Source organism: Phascolarctos cinereus, unplaced genomic scaffold, assembly GCF_003287225.1.
Source record: "Phascolarctos cinereus isolate Bilbo 61053 unplaced genomic scaffold, phaCin_HiC Scaffold_2;HRSCAF=192, whole genome shotgun sequence".
NCBI lineage: Eukaryota > Metazoa > Chordata > Mammalia > Diprotodontia > Phascolarctidae > Phascolarctos > Phascolarctos cinereus.
The window spans coordinates 256,801-275,000 of NW_027555625.1; the positions used below are offsets into that span (position 1 = coordinate 256,801).

At 50.4% G+C, this 18,200-nt stretch overlaps 1 protein-coding gene across 4 annotated transcripts in view; it reads right to left on the minus strand.

Annotated features, from left to right (window-relative positions):
* The window catches only part of EVA1A (eva-1 homolog A, regulator of programmed cell death), a 29,184-nt gene that overhangs the window by 10,563 nt on the left and 421 nt on the right, over positions 1 to 18,200 (minus strand). Inside the window, exons 1-3 of one of the 4 annotated variants that reach the window (XM_078149206.1) lie at positions 7,027 to 7,320; positions 6,705 to 6,876; positions 3,423 to 3,571 (exon numbers count right to left, since the gene is read on the minus strand). In XM_078149206.1, the coding sequence (XP_078005332.1) occupies positions 3,423 to 3,468 (46 nt within the window). In that variant the 5' untranslated portion in view covers positions 3,469 to 3,571; positions 6,705 to 6,876; positions 7,027 to 7,320. Of the gene's footprint in view, positions 1 to 3,422; positions 3,572 to 3,753; positions 3,908 to 3,964; positions 4,199 to 6,704; positions 6,877 to 7,026; positions 7,321 to 18,200 lie in introns of those variants that run through there. The other 3 variants (XM_020977990.2, XM_020977994.2, XM_020977992.2) reach the window with 3 other exon arrangements.

The window sequence follows — 18,200 nt, forward strand, 5'->3', positions numbered from 1 at the left end:
AAACAAGACTATATTGATCCCTATTTCATCTCAGACACCGGCTGACTCTCAGCATCCCAAACAAGCAACCTTTCCCCCAGCCTCATCTTCCTCTTCAGGACCTCATCACCTTCCCAGTCACCCAAGGGAGTTACTCTTACATACAACCAGTTGCTGAATCTTGTCAACCTAACCTGCACCACATCTCCATCCCCTGTCTCCACTCCCATGGCCAACACCCTGACTTCAGACCCTCCTCCCTCCCAGCCAGATCGCCTCTCCCTGACCCATCCATCCTCCGTGCCACTGCCAAAACCACCTTTCTTAGGAACAATGCCATGTCACTGCCCTGTTCAAGAAGGTTCCATGGCTCCGTACTATCTCCAGGACAAAATGCAAGCTTCTGTTGGGACACCTTCAAGCAGCACGTGCTTCAGCCCAGGTGTTCTTCCTCCTGTCCCCCACGCCACACCCCAGGACTGAAAAGCACCCCCTTCTCACCTCTTATAGTTCTTTAATCCCTTCAAGGCCAGCTTGGGCACCACCTCCTACAGGAAGCCTTCCCTGACTGAGGAGCCTAGCTCTCAGCACTCCCTCCCTCCTTCCCCTAAGACTCTGGTCCTATTTACCTGTGGTGTCTGCCCCTTGCCTTGGGGGCAGGAGCAGGTTTTTGTTATTGTCCTTGTACCCCCAGAACCAAGCACAGTGCCCAGCACACAGGAGGCACTGAAGCAATGCTTAGTGAATGGAATGAAATGGAATTGATCCTGTCTGATTCAGCTCCAGCTTGTGTGGACCTTCTGCTACCCCTTGCTGCAGTGCTCCCTTAGGCTACCTCGGTCCTGCTCTCCAGGCTGTTATCCAGACCTGATGAGAAGCTCAGACAAGTGCAGCCTGGCACACAGAGGTGTCCAGGGCCCTCCCCTGCCCTAGCTTTGGCTTTGCGGTCACCCCAGACTATGGCAAGCTCACCTCCTCATATAAGAGGCCAGAGGGCTGTGAAGATCGATGCCCTGCCTGTCTGCCTGCCTGTCTGTCTGCCTGGTTGTGTGCCTGTCTGCCTACCTGTCTGTCTGTCTGCTTGCCTGTGTTACTGTCTGTCTGTCTGCCTGCTTTCCAGTCTGCTTATCTGCCTGTCTACTTGCCTGTCTATCTAACTGTCTGTGCCTGTCTGTCTGCCTGTCTGTCTACCTGTCTGTCTGCCTGCCCATCTGTGTCTGTCTGCCCATGTGATTGTCCGTCTATCTGTCTATGCCTGTCTGTCTGCCTGTCTGTCTGCCTATCTGCCTGGCTGGCTGGTTGTGTGCTTGTCTGTCTGCCTGCCTGTGTTACTGTCTGCCTGCCTTCCTGCCCATCTGTCAGGAGCACCATGAAGACTAGAAGAGGAAGGTCCTGGAGAGGAGGGTCAGTCAGTCCCCTTGGTGGGGGTCCTTCATCTCTGCTCCTCTCCCATGCCTCCCATGAGGCTGCAGGTTTTTGTCTTCTCCAGTACTTTGTGACTCAGGTCATCCTGATGAGTCAGGCTGGGGGCCCATAAATTCCCCAGGAAATGTCTACCCCTGAAGCAGTCAATGCTATTGTCAGCTCTTTCCCTTCCTAAATAAAAATAAGTACATTGCTATGGTGAGCTTCCGGCAGCCTCTGCCCGCTGGGTCTGCCTCTAAGCTAAGCTGGTTGGTGCCACGCATGGGAGGGCAGCAGCCTGGCCCACAGCACCAGACAGAATCACAGACTGCCTGGTGGGAAGGAGCCTTGGAGACCATCCGGTCCAGGCAAAGGAGGAAGCTGGGCCTTGGCAGCTAGGCTTTGGCCACCGGGGATGGGCAGAAAGCTGGAAATGAATGTCTGAGTTCCTTCTGAGGCCAGCTTTTCTGTGGTCTCTGATAACCAGGACCAGCATTGCTTGCCATGACATAAGGCACAGGGCTGGGAAACACAGGGGATACCCTGGAGACACTTCCTGGACCCCAGCACCAAGGTCCAGAGCCCGCTGAGGCTGGCGGGCAATGCTCTCCTCTCACCCAGTGCCAGTGCCCCTGCTCACAGGGTCTAGATCACCACCCAGAATCGTAGCATCACAGCCATGCAGCCCCTGAACAAGGATCCCCTCTCCAAGAAGTGGGACCCAGCTTCTGTGGGAAGCCCTCCAGGGAAGGGGATCTGGCCGCCTCCCAAGGCCGCCCACTCCCCATGGGGTCATCTCTTCTGCTGAAAGAGGTTTCCCCAACTTCTGTGTCTTTGTGACTTCTCCCCATCACTCCTGAGTAGGTCCTGGGGGCTAGGTAGACTAGGCTAAGCCTGCTTCCTTGTGACAGATCTCCCGAGATGGCCAAGCCTCCCCAGCTCCCTAGGACGGCCTGGGCACCACTGCCAACTGCATTCTCAGTCTGTTCAATAAAGTACGGTTTGTACCCTTTTGGGTCCCTGGAGACCAGATGGGGCAAAGTCTGCCACAATTCAAACAGGAGCTGACTGAGGGCATTTGAGGGAAGGTGTCAAGGGGCAGCTTCAGCGTCAGTGATGTCAGTGATGGGTGGGCAGAAGCAGAATTCTGATGCTGAGGAGGCAGAGACTGAGTGAGGAAGAGCCCCTAGGCCTGGGGGCCTGAGGGCCAGCGATACCTTCTCAGTGATTAGGCCAACTCACACTCCTGGCACCTCCAGAAACACCTCCAGATAAAACAGGTGCCTGAGGCCAAGATCCACCACAGAGCTACAGGAAAACAGCCCAGGCGCCAGGCAAGATGAAGCCTACTGGAGGTGCCAGCCAGACTCCCTCCCCTCAAGCTTCCCAGGGCCCAGAAGGTGCTTCATAACTGCCTATCAGAGGAATTCATCTATACGCATCTATCAAGCAGCTGCTGGCCCCATGCTAGGCAGTGATGGAGCAATCCCTGTCCCCAGGAGACGGCATTCTGCCAGCAGAGACCATTTCGTGTCCATGTGTAAATAAGCAGGAATGAACGAGTGGTCAGTTCTCCTGTCTCAGCCCCCTCCCCCCAGCAGCCTGGGACCTGACCGAGCTCCTGCAAGGCCAGGTCCAGGGCACTGACATGTGCCTCTTACCCCAGCTAGGGCACAGAGCATTAACCAAAGGCATGTTGCCTTCATCAGTCAGACTCTCAGGGACACCGAGGCAGGGCCCAGGACAAGGCTGTAAGCTGGGCACAGAGAGCGGGCAGCCAAGCATGAATCCTGCTCTGCTGAGGCCTCACGTGGTCACCAAGAGGAGGCATGGGGCGGCTTCAACCCCAGCCTGGGCAGATACAGACTGCTGTTGGTGGGCTTTAGAACTCTCCCTGCCTGGAAAGCCAAGGCAAAGCCACAGCTCCTGCACTCTTTGCCAGATTGGAGGCAGAGCCAGCCTCCTGAAGCCCGCCGTCCCATGATGCCACCCCATGATGCTGTGAGCAAGCCCAGACACAAGGGAGGAAGGGCACCTACCAGTGATGAAGGAATAAGCTGCCAGGAGGTTGCTGAGGAAAGCCATCTGCCCAGTGCCCCAGACACTGGGCTCCGTGCCGGGCCAAAGGCCGGTCAAGCCAGCCCCTGAAGTCTCAGACAGGAGGGCATCTACTGTGTGCCCTTGTTCTCTGTTGGGAAGCACAAAGTGTAGGGGTGAGTCCTGGGGCTGAGCGCACCGCTAGCTCTCTGCCTTCACAAGTGTCAGGTCATTGGGTGCTTAGAGACCATCAAATGGGCTCCCCCCCCCAAACCCCACTGAACAAATGGAGAGACTGAGGCCAAGCAGGGGAAAAGACTTTGTCAAGGTTACCAAAGGCAGGTCCTCTGTGTCTCTGGGAGGCCCCCAACACTTCCCAGCCCTGCAGCCTGGGGTCTCCAGTACTTCCCTCCCTGTCTCCCCCCACTCTAGCTCCTTCACACTCTCCCTCTTCTCTTTCCCCCTCTGCCTCTCCTGCTCTTTCTCCTTCCTGCCCACAGTGCTAAGACACACCCACCAACCGGGCCCAGCCCAGGAAGCCAACCTGTAACCAGAGACTTGGTAAGGTCCTCCCCCTGTCCTCCTAGCTCACGGGACACTGAGTGTGAGACCGGGTTCTGCAGGCCCTCACACCCCAGCCAGAAGACTATGCCCAGTCCAAGGGCCAGCTACCACTGCGTGGTGGAGACTGGCCAGGCCAGGGATCCTGGGCAGACTGGGCTGATGCAACCTCCCTCCACCCCCCAACCCTGGGCTGCTGACCCAGCTCAAGGGATGGTCTAAGGCAGGGCCCTGAGATGCTGCAAGGAAGGAAAGTCTGTCTGCTCATCCCCATGGGACCCCATGCCCCAAGACGCCCCCTGATCCCCCTCTTTCCCCAGGACCCCTACCACAAAGCAGCTCAGTCCCTGTAAACAGAGCTCCCGGGAGCCAGGCCCAGGGAGCAGAGAGCAGGAGGGGAAAGGTCACAGTCAGGGTCAGGGCTGCAGAGGCCACCCACCTCCTGGCCAAGAAGTGATGGGCTGAAGGGCAGCAGAAGGCTCAGAGGCTCAGGCTTGGCCACTGCACGCACATGCTTGGGGCTACTACACACATTTGTTTTGGGGGGGTGCTTATTTGGGGGACATGGGGTGATGCAAGAATGTGGGGCCAGAGCAGGAGTGAGACGCTCCCAAGCACCAAGACCAGAGTAGGGAGGATGTGCAGATTCAGACCAGCAGGGCCCAATTCTCGGGCACACATGCGCGCGCACATGCACACACACACACACACGCACACACACACACACAGCACACATGTGCACGTGTGTACTGCCCTCAGGATACCAATATCTTTGTATTGGCCATTCTGGGACAAGTTCTCTATCAAAACAGAAAGAAAAGGTCAGATCTGGTGGGTGGCTGAGGAGAGGCCATGAGGAGGTCAGAAGGGACACCGAGGAGGCCAGCACAGCGATGACCCAAACAAAACTCCTGGGCTTGGAGCACTCCAGCTAGAGGTCATCCCAGCTGCCCTGAAGAGCTCTCCTGGGGGCCCCAGGGCCAGGCAGAACAGGGCTCGCCCCTCCCCCCCAGACCACACAGCTCTCCAGTCTGCACTGCACTGCACCCTCTCCTCTCCAAGCCAAACACACACGATTCTTTCACCCAACGTGAGGACATGCTGTGGCCCACAGACCTCCGCCATATTGATCGTCCTCCTCTGGACGCCTCCAGCTTCTCCACGTCCTCCTTCTTTAACCCTGGCAATACTCCAGATGGGGTCAGACCAGGGCGGAGGACAGAAGGCCTCTTACCTCCCTAGTCTGGAGGCTTGGCCTTCTTGGCTCCTGCATCCCACTGACCTTGGGATCCACTTTAACCCCCTGATGACTCCATAGAAAACTGCTGTCTTGCCACGTCATCCCTAATGGCTTGAACTCAGGCAATGATTTTACACGTATGACTATTAACTTATCAACCCCAGACCAAAGTTCTAACCTGTCAGTGTCTGGTTGTCTGGGGGCTTGGAGGGGAGGGGGGATTCTGAGTCTGCAGTTCAATGTGTGCCCCGCTCCCAATTAGTATTATCTCTAAACTTCGTATGCATGCCACGTAGGCCTCTATCCAAGCCACCTACAAATAGGTCAAACAGCAGGTCCTCAGGGCACTCCACTGCAGACCTCCATCCTTTATCTACCTGAGTATTGCTACTTCCCTCCGTCTTCTCCTCAAGGCTAGAGATTTAGCTAAAAAGACCAGAGCCCTTGGAGTTCAGGTTAGTGTCACTAGCTCGTAGACTTACAATTTGTAATAATCCTGCTAAGAGAAGCAGCTAGGTGGTACAATGGAAAGAGAAATGACCCTGGAGTCAGGAGGACCTGAATTCAAATCCAGCCTCCAACACTTGACACTTGCTAACTGTATGACCCTAGGCAAGTCACTTGACCCCAACTGCCTCGCAAAAAAAAATAATAATAATGCTGCTGAGACATGGCAGGGCAGTGGAGAGAGCCCACCTTGGAGCAGGGAGACCCTAGACAGGTCACTTGAGTTTCTCACTGCCCCCAGGCAGGGTCCCCACTTGCAGCAGCGGAGAGAGTCTCCTTGCCATCACGATAGCCCAGTCAGGCTTTTGACCCAAGCAAGGTTAGCCCGGTTTTACAGCAGTGAGAAAGAAGCTCAGAAATGAAGTGACTTTGCCATGGCTGCTAAGTAAAAAGTGGGTGCTGCTTGTCGTAGCCGTCTTGTGGGACCCGCGAGATCACTGGCACAGGGAGCTCCCAATCTGGAAAGTCCTTCCATCGTCTCTCAGAGGTGTCTGACTAAGCGCGCTGCCCAGCCTCACCAGCCACAGCCACTGACTTTAGACCTGGAAGCCTTAATTGCGCTTTGCTCTCCAGTAATGGTGAGCACCTCTCTCCAGAGCCACCTGGAAAAGGGCAGGACTGTGAGCTCATTAGCTGGCAAGAAGATGGCTCGACCCATCTGGTCATTGGTCCGTCAGGCAGGCAAGGAGCATCTCCCAAGCACTCATGCCATCCCAGGCCCTGGGCTCTGTGTGGGGCTTACCAAGGAGGCCAGAACCAGCCCCTGCTCTCAGGAGCTCACCGTCCAAGGGAGGACAACATGCAGACCCTCAGGCACAAACACCCTCAGCACGGGGCAGGGCCTGCCCAGGAGACCTTGGCAAGGCCCCTGCCCCTTCCTCAGCCTCCTTGGTTCACTCCCCTATCAAGCGGGGACACAACTTCTAAGCCCCCTCCAGCTCTAAAGGGCCCCAGCCCAGCCTCACTAGCCACATACCTCGGGCCCACCGTCTGCTGCTGGATAGGTGTCCTGTGTCAGGGATGAAGAAGCGGCAAAAGATGTCTCTCCCTCGTGGACAACAGGGGCCGAGCCATGGGACTGCCTAGGAGCTCAGGTCAGTCAGAGGGGAGAGGTCTGGAGAGACTGTCCTGCCGTGGTGCTTTGGGCCCTGGAAAGGAAAGAGACGGGGCAGCGTGGGCTCAGTCAGGAGCCAGGGGTCAGACAGGACATAGAAAAGAAAGGTCTGGCAGGCAGGGAGGGCAGGGAAAGAGGCCCACCCAAATCTGGAGGGCTTCTTCACCCAAACCGAATCACAAACCTGACTGCTTCCATGAAAAAGCCAGAATAGAGATGCTCGGTCCCTGCAGGACTCCTCCAGGTGAGAAGGAAGCAGAAGGGATGTTGGGGTGGGAGAAAGGGGGCTCTGGGCCAAAGTCCCAGGAGAGTTGGGAAGCTGCCAGTGGCTCTGGGGACCCAGGAGGGCTCAGAGCCCAGAGCCAGCCCAGCAGGGTGAGAGGTGCAGCCCCCTCTGCGCCCCATCGGCCATCTGGAGGAGCCCAGCTTCCAGCCAAGTCCTGGCCCCTCTAGAAGCTTCTGACGGCCTATGTTAGCAGCCACCCCTCCCCCATCCCCACCCCCCACCCTCCACCCCCCGACTGCTGACTCTGAGCTGTGCAGAGAACTGTCAGGGAAAAGAGGGAGGCCTCTGTGCTGAATCTGAGGCCATGATGGGGGGTGGGGGCCAAAAGGTTGCGCCCTCCCTCAGGAGTCAGGCACGTTACAGGGGCTGCTTTCCTCTCCTTGTACTGAAGGTTTCAATCACGAAAGCCAGCCCAGAGAGGTAATGGTCCATCGGCCTGAAGTAGCATTGATACCATCAGACTTTCTTGATCGTTTAATCAGTTTTGCTCAATGATTTTTAATGTCTTCCTTTTTCTTAAATTCTTCGTTTTAAAGCATGGCTCTCTGGGAGAAGAGAGATTCAGAAGAAAATTTAGGCAATGTAAGACAGAAGAAATCAAAGAAAATCTATTTAAATTTTTTAAAAATAAAGTTTATGAAGGATAGAGAAAGAAAGAAAAAAGTAAAGGAGGGAGGAAGGAGAGAGGGAAAGGAGGAAGGAAGGAAGGAGGGAAGGAGGAAGGAAGAAGGGAAGGAAGGAAGGAAGGAAGGAAGGAAGGAAGGAAGGAAGGAAGGAAGGAAGGAAGGAAGGAAGGAAGGAAGGAAGAAGGAAGGGAGGGAGGGAGGGAGGAAGGGAGGGAGGGAGGGAGGGAGAACCATTAAGGGGCACCTCATGCAGGCATAGCCCCCAGGGGCAAAGACAGATGCCCCAAGTATCCTGAGTCTGGGCAAACCGCTGACCACTGTAGCCTTCCTCCTGGGGAGGGGCTGGAAATGAAAGAGGCCACCTCTAAGCCAAGAAGACCAAGGCCAGTCAACCCAGGGCCAGGCACAGAAAGAAGACTGAATGGCACCCAACCTGCGGCTGGAGGCTGGGGAGCAGGAAGAAAAGGAGACCCCGGGGGAAACTCCAGCTGCCCCTGTCCCCAAAGCTGAGAAGCACAGGACTGGAAAGGGAGGTACCCCTTCCACATATGTACACACATACACACTTGCACACACATGCTCACGCCCCATCCATAAGGTGAAGAGGCTCCCTGTCTTTACCATTACTTGCCATTCTGTTAGAAATGTAAGCTGTACAGAAGCATTTCCAATAAGATCAGAGGTGAAAATGTCCATTATCAACACTGTTGTTCAATACGGTACTAGAAATGTTAGCTTTAGAAATAAGAGAAGAAAAAGAAATTGAAGGTAAGAGAATAGGCAAAGAAGAAACAAAGCTATCACTCTTTGCAGATGATATGATAGCATTCTTAGAGAATCAAGTAAAAGGCTACTTGAAATAAACAAATTTAGCAAAGTTGCAGGATATAAAATAAGCCCACACAAATCATCGGCATTGCTATATATTACTAAGAAAGCCCAACAGCAAGAGGTAGAAAGAGAAAATCCGTTTAAAGTTACTGCAGACATTATAAAATATTTGGGAGTTTACCTACCAAAACAAACCCAGGAACTACATGAACACAATTATGAAACACTTTTCACACAAATAAAATCAGATCTAAATGATTGAAAAAACATCAGTTGCCCATGGGTAGGCTGAGCTAATATAAAAAATGACAATTCTGCCTAAATTAATTTACTTATTTGGTGCCATACCAATCAAACTACCAAAAATTATTTTACAGAGCTAGAAAAAATAATAACAAGATTCATCTCGAAGAACAAAAGGTCCAGAATATCAAGGGAACTAATGAAAAGAAATGCTAGGGAAGGTAGCCTAGCCACTCCAGATCTTAAATTATATTTTAAAGCAGCAATCATCAAAACTGCTTGGGACTGGCTAAGAAATAGAGTGGTGGATCAGTGGAATAGGTTAAATATGCAAGACACAGTAGTCAATGACTATAGTAATCTATTATTTGATAAACCCAAAGACCCCAGCTTCTGGGGTAAGAACTCACTATTTGACAAAAACTGCTGGGAAAACTAGAAAATTGTATGGCAGAAACTAGGTATAGACCAACATCTTACATTATATACCAAGATAAAGTCAAAATAAGTACACGATTTAGATATGAAGATTGATATTATAAGCAAATTAGGAGAGCAAGGAATAGTTTACCTCTCAGATTTATGGAGAACAGAAGAATTTATGACCAAACAAAAGATAGGGAACATTATGAAATGCAAAATGATGATTTTGATTATATTAAATTGAAAAGTTTTTACACAAACAAAACCATTGTAATCAATATTAGAAGGGAAGCAGAAAGCTGGAAAATAATTTTGACAGCCAGTGTCTCTTATCATAAAGGCCTCATTTCTAAAATATATGGAGAACTGAGTCAAATTTATAAGAATTATAGAAATGTATAAGTCATTCCTCAATTGATAAATGGTCAAGGGATATGAACAGGCAGCTTTCAAATAAAGAAATTTTTTAAATTTATTTTTAGTTTTCAACAATCATTTCCATAAGCTTTTGAGTTTTAAATTTTCTCCCCCTCCCTTTCTGCCTCCCTCTCCAAGACAGCATGCAATCTGATATAGGCTTTACATTTACATTCCTATTAAACATATTTTCACATTAGTCATGTTGTAAAGAAGACTTAGAACCAATAGAAGGAACCATAAGAAAGAAGAAACAAAACAGAAGGAAAAAAAGAGCAAATAGTGTGCTTCAATCTGCATTCAAACTCCACAGTTTTTTCTCTGGATGTAGATAGCATTTTTCACCATGAGACTTTTGGAGATGTCTTAGATCCTTACATTACTGAGAAGAGCTAAGTTCATCAAAGTTAGTCATCCCATAATGTGGCTGTTGCTGTGTACAACGTTCTCCTGGTTCTGCTCACTTCACTCAGCATCAGTCCATGCAAGTCTTTCCAGGTTTTTCTGAAGTCTGCCTGCTCATCATTTCTTATAGCACAATAGTATTCCAGTACATTCATATACCACAACTTGTTCAGCCATTCTCCAATGGATGGGCATCCTCTCAATTTCCAATTCTTCACCACCACAAAAAGAGCTGCTATGAATATTTTTGTACATGTGGGTCCTTTTCCCATTTGTATGATCTCTTTGGGACACAGCCCTAGAAATGGTATTGCTGGGTCAAAAAGTATGCACATTTTTTTCTTTTTTAGTGAGGCAATTGGGGTTAAGTGACTTGCCCAGGGACACACAGCTAGTAAGTGTCAAGTGTCTGAGGTCAGATTTGAATTCAGGTCCTCCTGACTCGAAGGCCAGACCTCTATTCACTGCAAGCTGCCCCGTATGCACCTTTTTATAGCCCTTTGGACATAGTTTCAAATTACTCTCCAGAATGGTTAGAGCAGTTCACAATTCCACCAACAATGCATTAGCGTTCCAATTTTCCCACATCTTCTCCAACATTTATCATTTTCTTGTTTTGTCATGTTGGCCAATCTGATAGGTGTGATGTGCTACCTCAGAGTTGTTTTGATTTGCATTTCTCTAATCAATAATGATTTAGAGCATTTTTTTCATATGACTATAGATAGCTTTAATTTCTTGAGTGAAGTGAGCAGAACCAGGAGAATGTCGTACACTGCAACAGCCACGTTGTGCGATGAATAATGCTGATAGACTTGGCCCTTCTCAGCAATGCAAGGATCTAAGACGTCTCCAAAGGCTTCATGATGCAAAATGCTGTCCACATCCAGAGAAAGAACTGCGGAGCTTGAATGCAGGTGGAAGCAGACTCTTTTTTGTTTCTTCTTTGTCATGGTTTCTCCCATTGGTTCTAATTCTGCTTTACAACATGACTAATGTGAAAAATAGGTTTAATAAGAATGTATGTGCAGCACTTCTATCAGATTGCATGCCATGTTGGAGTGGGGGGTGGGAGGGAGGGAGAGAAAATTTGGACCTCAAAATCTTATGGAAGCAAATGTTGAAAAATAGAAAGTGTTGAAGTCTGAACAGACCAGACAGAAGCCACGAGGCAGTAACCTTGTTGCTGTTCAATTAGTTCAGTCACATCCGACTCTTCATGATCTCATTTGGCTTTTCCTGGCGAAGATACTGGAATGGTTGGCCATTTCCTTCTCCAGCTCATTTGACAGATGGGGAAACTGAGGCAAAACAGAGTGAAGTGACTTGCCCAGGGTCACCCAGCTAGGAAGTGTCTGAGGCTGAATTTGAACTCGAGTCTTCCTGACTGCAGGCTTGACTCTCTAGCCACCAGCCACCCTTACATTTAGCATCTATTTTGCATACAAGAAGTGAAAACCTGTCCCATATGTGATTCACAATGTTTATTGAGTACATTTCTACTCCCCCTCTTTTGGAGACTCCTAGACAAAAGTCAAAAACTATAAGTAAATTTGCACCCAGGGCACCAAGAAAGGAGATAAGAATAAGAACCCTAAACCCTCTTGTCAGCAGCCAGGCTCTTCCAGGATCTAGACTGGGCTAAAATCGCTGGTCTGGGTCCAGTGCAGAGGGGCCCACACAGCATGGGCCCAAAACACTCCCTCAGTGTTAGAGTCAAGGGATGGGGGAGAATTTCAACAGATGTCACCAACAAGAGTCTGGTATCAAGATATAGAAAGAATCCGCAGAAATACATAAGACCAACAGCCATTCCCCGAGTGATAAATGGTCAAAGGATATAAAGAGAATTTCAAAAAGAGAATGGCAAATTATTAATGGCCATAAGAAAATTAAAGCTAATTAAAGAGAACAGAAATTACAGCAAGTCTGAAGTTTTACCTTATGCCCTCCAAATTGACAAAGATGACAAAAAGTAGGAAATAGCCAATAGTAGAAGGGCTGTGAAATGACCTCGCCCCCCCCAAAAAAATAAAGCTAGTACATTGTTGGTGGAACTGCAAATTGGTCCAAACAATCAGTAATTATTTTTAAAAAAAGGATTAAACTATTCATAGCCTTTGCCTCAGTTATTCCACTCCTAGGCATATACCCCAAAGAGGTGAAATATAGAAATAAAAGTCCAATACAAAGATCCAAGACAGCTGGTAGTGAGTGCAGTGGGACGGGGTAACCAGGGGCTACAGCCTGAGGACTGGATGCTTCATGCCCCTGCCAGGGGCAGGTTGGGAGAGGAGGGCTCTTGCTCTTTAGCTGCCAGCTTGGAAAGAGGATCTACAAGAGATGCAGATTCTCTTCAGGGAGAGGTCCCTGAAAGTGGATGTGCAGAAGCCTTGGTGTGGGAAAGCTCCCCCAAGTCTGAGCCATGAGCGCGGGCTCCTTCCCAGGGAGAGACATCTTGATCTGCCATCACCTTGGAGGAAATCTGGGACCCTCTTGGCATCTTCTCCTCTCTAGAACTTCTCTGGGTTCTGGTGGCTGTCTGCTTGGACTGACGGGTTCATTTGCTATTTGCCATGTGTGGTCTTGGTATAATTGGCAGAATGGGGTCAAGGCTCCCACAGGGAACTTGGTGCTGGAGGTGGGTGGGTGGACACAGATAGAATTCTAGCCCACTACCCCCTCTCCAAGGAGAGCTGAGTGACCAGCCTCCCACCCCGGGCTCCAGCTCCCTCTTCTCTGGAGTCAGTTGGGAGGATGGTACAGGAGATGATAAGGCAAAGGCAGGTGGGGAAGACGTGGGTCAAGAGTGTGAAATCCCAGAAGGATCTGAGCCCGGGGATGGACGCTTGGGACAATAACAACCACACAGTTTATTTAGCTCTAGCAGGAGCAACAGGAGAGGAAAGACGGATGAGAGGCTACTGTGCGTAAGGAGGAAGAGACCTGGAGACCAAGGAGGGCTGAATTACTCAGATCCTACTTTCCTTCTGTTTCCTCTGCCAATGAAAGTGATCTCTGTGCCTCAGGTGAAGGGGAGGGATGAGCCCCGACTCCATCACAGGTCACTCTACTGTGTCCTACCAAATGTCTGCATAACCCATGCACAGCTATCCCCCTCTGTTGGAGGCCACAGCATGTGGTCTTGGACAGAAGGCAAGAGTTCTTTCCTTCACTTGCTGGAGGCGGCTTGTCAGGGTCACAGGGATGGATGGAGCCTGGGCCACCCCTCCCTGTGACACAGAGCCTCCTCCAGCTGCCCCTTCAGGTGACCCAGGTCACTTATCCAGTTGGAGAAAGGCCTCCCCCCTTCCCCCCACCGGTCCTTCTCCTATGCCCCTGACGCAGTGAGCTGGGAGGAACAGCAGGCTAGCGTCCTTGTGAGTCTCATGAGATCACTATTGTGAAGTGTTGCCTGGCACACAGTAGGTGCTTAATAAAATCTCAGCTATTGTTAGCCATCATTATCACCACTAAAAAAGCATGAGGAGCTTGGACACGAGTTGTCACAGAAGACAACAAAGAACAGCAAAACTGAATACAACTTCTGGGGGAAGGAGGTGATGAAACAGAGGATGTCCAAGCATTCCTGATGAAAAGCCCAGAGCTGCAAAGACACAGGAAGTGCAAACACAGGCATCAATAGAAACACAGAGAGTTAAGCATTAATTAGCAACCATAAGGAACTGCCTACATTCTGATATGGGGAGCCAACATATGTGGTCATCATCATCAGGAGAAAGTCAAGTGAGACAGGGCGCCTAGAAGCGTTTTGTTCTTCATGTTTCGATATTCTCAAAAGAAGAGTGGAAAGCAGAGGGAGAGGAATATATTGGGGAGGGGGAGTAGGACTGGAGAGGAAGGACAGAGCCTAGACATCATATTTCAAGAAACTATTGAGGAAAATTGCCCCCATATCTTAGATCTAAGTGCTCTCAATCACTACTGATTAGTGCAATTAGAGATTTATGAAACCACCTCACACCTATCAGAATGGCAAATGCTGGAGAATTTGTGGGAAAACTGGGACACTGATGCATTCACTGTTGGTGAAGTTGTGAGCTGATCCAACCATTCTGGAAAGAATTTGGAATTATGCCCAAAGGGCAACCAAACTGTGCCCACCCTTTGATCCAGCAATGCCTCTGCTAGGTCCTATCCCAAAGAGATCATAAAAAAAGGGAAAAGGACCCACATGTACAAGAATATTTACAGCAGCTTTTTTTGTGGTAGCCAAGAATTGGAAATGGAGGGGATGCCCATCCACTGAGGAACGGCTGAATAAGTTGGGCCATATGATTGTGATAGGATAGTACAGTACTATAAGAAATGATGAGGGGGTGGTTTAAAAAAAACAACATAGCAATGCCTGTATTGTGACTGACGCAAAGTGAGGTGAGAAGAAGCAGGAGAACACTGTGCATGGTAACAATAATGTTGCAATCATAATCAGCTGTGAAAGATTTGGCTACTCTAATCAATACAATGATCCAAGACAATTCCAAAGGACTATGATAAAAAAAATTCTGTCCACCTCCAGAGAGAGAAATGATGAATGCTGAGTGCAAATTGAATTTGCTCACTTTGTTTTTCTTGCTTTAAAAAAAAATATGGATAATATAGAAAAGTTTTGCATGATTTTACATGTAGAATTGACATCATATTGCTTGCCTTCTCAATGGGTGGGGGAGGGTGGGAGGGAGAGAGAATTTGGAACTCAAAATTTAAAAAGAAAAAAGTTAAATAATTTTTTTTAGAAAGCAAAAAAAAAATCAGTAACTCTGATCACCCCAATGACCAACCAAGCAGGATTTCAGAGGACCAATAATGAAATATGTTACTCACCTCCTGATAGAGAGGTAGAAGACTCAGGGCAGACTGAGACTTTTAAAATAAAAATGGCCAATGCAAGAATGTGTTTTGCCTAACTATACATACAGTTATTCCTTAATGTGTTAGGAAGAAAGGAAGGAAACAGAGAAAGGAAGAAAGAAAAGAAAAAAGAGAAGAAGGAAAGAAGAGAAAGAAAAAGAAAGGAAGGAAGGAAAGAAGAGAGAGAAGAAAAAGAAAGAGAGGAAACAAGTACTGCCTGCGTATCTTCTGGGTGTCAGACACTGCGCTAACAGCTTTACAACAATCCTGGGAAGTAGGTGTTAGAAACTGAGGTAAACCAATGAAATGACTTGCCCAGAGTTACACAGCTAGTTAATGTCCAAGGCTGAACTCGAACTCAGATCTTCCTGAACCTGATGGCCAGCACCACTCAGGTGTGCTGCATGATGAGGCTAGATCTCCCCTCACTGGCTTGTTCTCCCCACATCCAGTGTGCTCGTGACCCTCTGCTTCCCTTGCCGCTTTCCTCAGCAGAGCTCCTATCTCACCTTTCCTGTTCCCAAGAACACCAAGGGCACCCCTACTGAGAGCCCTTGTCTCCCCCACTCTCCACCTCAAAGCTCCCACACGAACCCCTTTGCCTAGCCTCTCCAGCAGCCTTCTGAAGGCTCCCACCTCCATGAAAGCCCTTGACACAGTGACCTCCTCTGTCCCCTCAGGGCTGACCCCACCCCTCACATTCAAACTCTCTCAATCTACTGCTCCTTGTCCACTTCCTATAAAGACATCCTGGTCTCCCAGTGACCATGCCATCCCAAAAGTGACCATCTTATCCCTCTCCTGCCTTTCACACCTGCTGCCTCCACTTCCCCAGCTCCTGCTCCCTTCTCAATCCCCGCCCCCTCCACAAGTCACCATAAACCCAACGGCTTTTTGGCTTCATCTCACTCGACCTCTCTGCAGCCTCTGACACTGCTGACCATCCTCCTTCCTGACATTCTCCCTGTCCTCCTCCTTCCTCTCTGACCACTCTCTCTAAGTCTCCTTGGCTGGGTCATGCCACTAACAGTAGGTGACCCTCCCAGCTCTGTCTTGGCCCCGCTCCGCTTCTCTCTCCATTGAGTCTATTCCTTGATGAAATCTTCTGAGGCTGTCTACGCTGGAGGGGCCTCCACTCTCTCACTCTCTTCTTAATCCCTTACAGTCCAGCTTCTGACTTTATCATTCCAACCAAACAGCTCTGTCCAAAGCTACTAATGATTTCTTTGTTGCCACATCCAGGGGTCTTTTCTCAATCCTCATGCCCCTTGGCCTCTCTGCAGCCTCTGACACTGCCGGTCAGCGGCTCCTCCTGAATTCTCTTTTCTCTCTAGATTTTTAGGACACCTCTGCTGCTTCTCCTCCTCCCTCTCTGACTGCTCCTCCTCTGTCTCCTAGGCTGGATCCTCATCAGGGGCACACCCTCTAACCATAGGTGTCCCTCCAGACTCTGTCCTGGGTCTTCTCTCCCTCAATTCTACTTCCCTGGGGGAATCTCATTAGCTCCCACGAATTTAATTACTATCTCTGAGCTGATGATTCTCAGATCTACCTGTCCTGCCCCAACCTCTCTGCTGACCTCGAATCTCACATCCACAACTGTCCTCCAGACATCTCCAACTGGACGTCCAGTAGATATCTGAAACTCAACACGTCCAAGCCAGAGCTCCTGCTCTTTTCCCCTAAACCCTCCCTTCTCCTTCCCTGTTACTATAGAAGACAACATCAACCTCCCAGTCTCTCAAATGAGGAGCCATTCTGGATTCCTCACTCAATCTCACCTCCCGTATCCAATCTGACGCCAAGGCCTTGTGCTTTCCTCCCTGCAGCCAGCCTTCTCTCCTCTGACCCTGGGGTAGACCTTCATCTCCTCGCCCCTGGACTAGGGCAATAGGTGTTAAGGGGGTCTGCCTGCCTCCAGTCTCTCCCCTATTCCAGTCCATCTCCACTCAGCTACTGAAGTGTTTTCCTAAAGCACAGGTCTGACCCCCCCCCCTCAATGAACTCCTGTGGCTCCCTATGGCCTCCAGGATCAACTACAAAATGCCCTGTTTGGCATTCAAAGCCCTTCATGACCTAGACCCCTACCCCCCTTTCCAGGATTCGTGTACTCCCTGACTTGTTTTCTTCAGTACAGTGTCCCCAGCCTCCTGGCTAGGACACAAACACCCTCAGCCCCCAGCATTTTCTCTGGCCATCCCCCATGCCTGGAGTGCTCTCCTCCTCTGTTCTGACCACTGAGCTCCTTGGCTTCCTTTGAGTCCCCATTAACATCCTGCCTTCTGCAAGAAGCCTCTCCCTGCCCCTCTTCATTCTAGTGCCTTTCCCTCTGTTCACCATTTCCCATTTATCCTGTCTAGAGCTTGTCTGTATGTAACTGTTCGCTTGTTGGCTCTCCCATTAGACTGTAAGCTGCTTGAGGGCAGGGACCGTCCTTTGCCTCTTTTCTATTCCCAACATTTTGTTGTTGTTCAGTCCTGTCTGATTCTTCAGGACCCCATTTGGGATTAGGGTGATTTGCCATTTCCTTCTTCAGCTCATTTTACAATCGAGGAAACTGAGGCAAACAGGTTTAGGGGACTTGCCCAGGTTCATATAGCTAATAAGTGTGTGAGGCAGAATTTGAACTCCAGTCTTCCTGACTCCAGGAGGAGATGGAGGATATAAAAGAGGAGGAGGAGGGGGAGAGAGCCGGCGGCGCCAACTTCCTGAGAAGGGCGTGCCCAGGACTCGGCCGTGCCTTCCAGGAGAGGATCTTTGCCAGGTACCGGGAGCCGCCAGGCGGGTCTCGTTAGGAGCTAGAAAGAACAACTCCAGAAGTTAAGGGCTGGCCTGCGGGGCGCGAAACTGGAGTACAGGTGGGAGGGATGGAGAGGTAACTCCGCCAGGAGGCGCGAGATGTGAGGCTGGTCAGTGGCGAGGCAGACGCGGGGAGGGGAGGGAGGACCACGCGGGAGGCGGGTCCGAGGGAGCTGGGGATGTCAGGGGCGGGCCGGAGAGGAAGGGGCGGAAAGAGCAGGAGAAGGCAAAGCGCGGGGGGCGGGCGGCCTGCGGGGACACGTCGGGCCGGCCCGGGCAGCCCCGAGCAGGAGCCGCGGCTGCCCTGGGCTCCCGGCCAAGAGCGTGTCAAGGCTGTGCTCACCCCACCCCCAGGCTCCCCAGCCCCGAAAAGAGCGGCCCCCGACGCGGGGACAGAATTAGAGACAGACGGAGGGACGGACGCAGACAGACGGAAACAGAAAGCGAGCCAGCGAG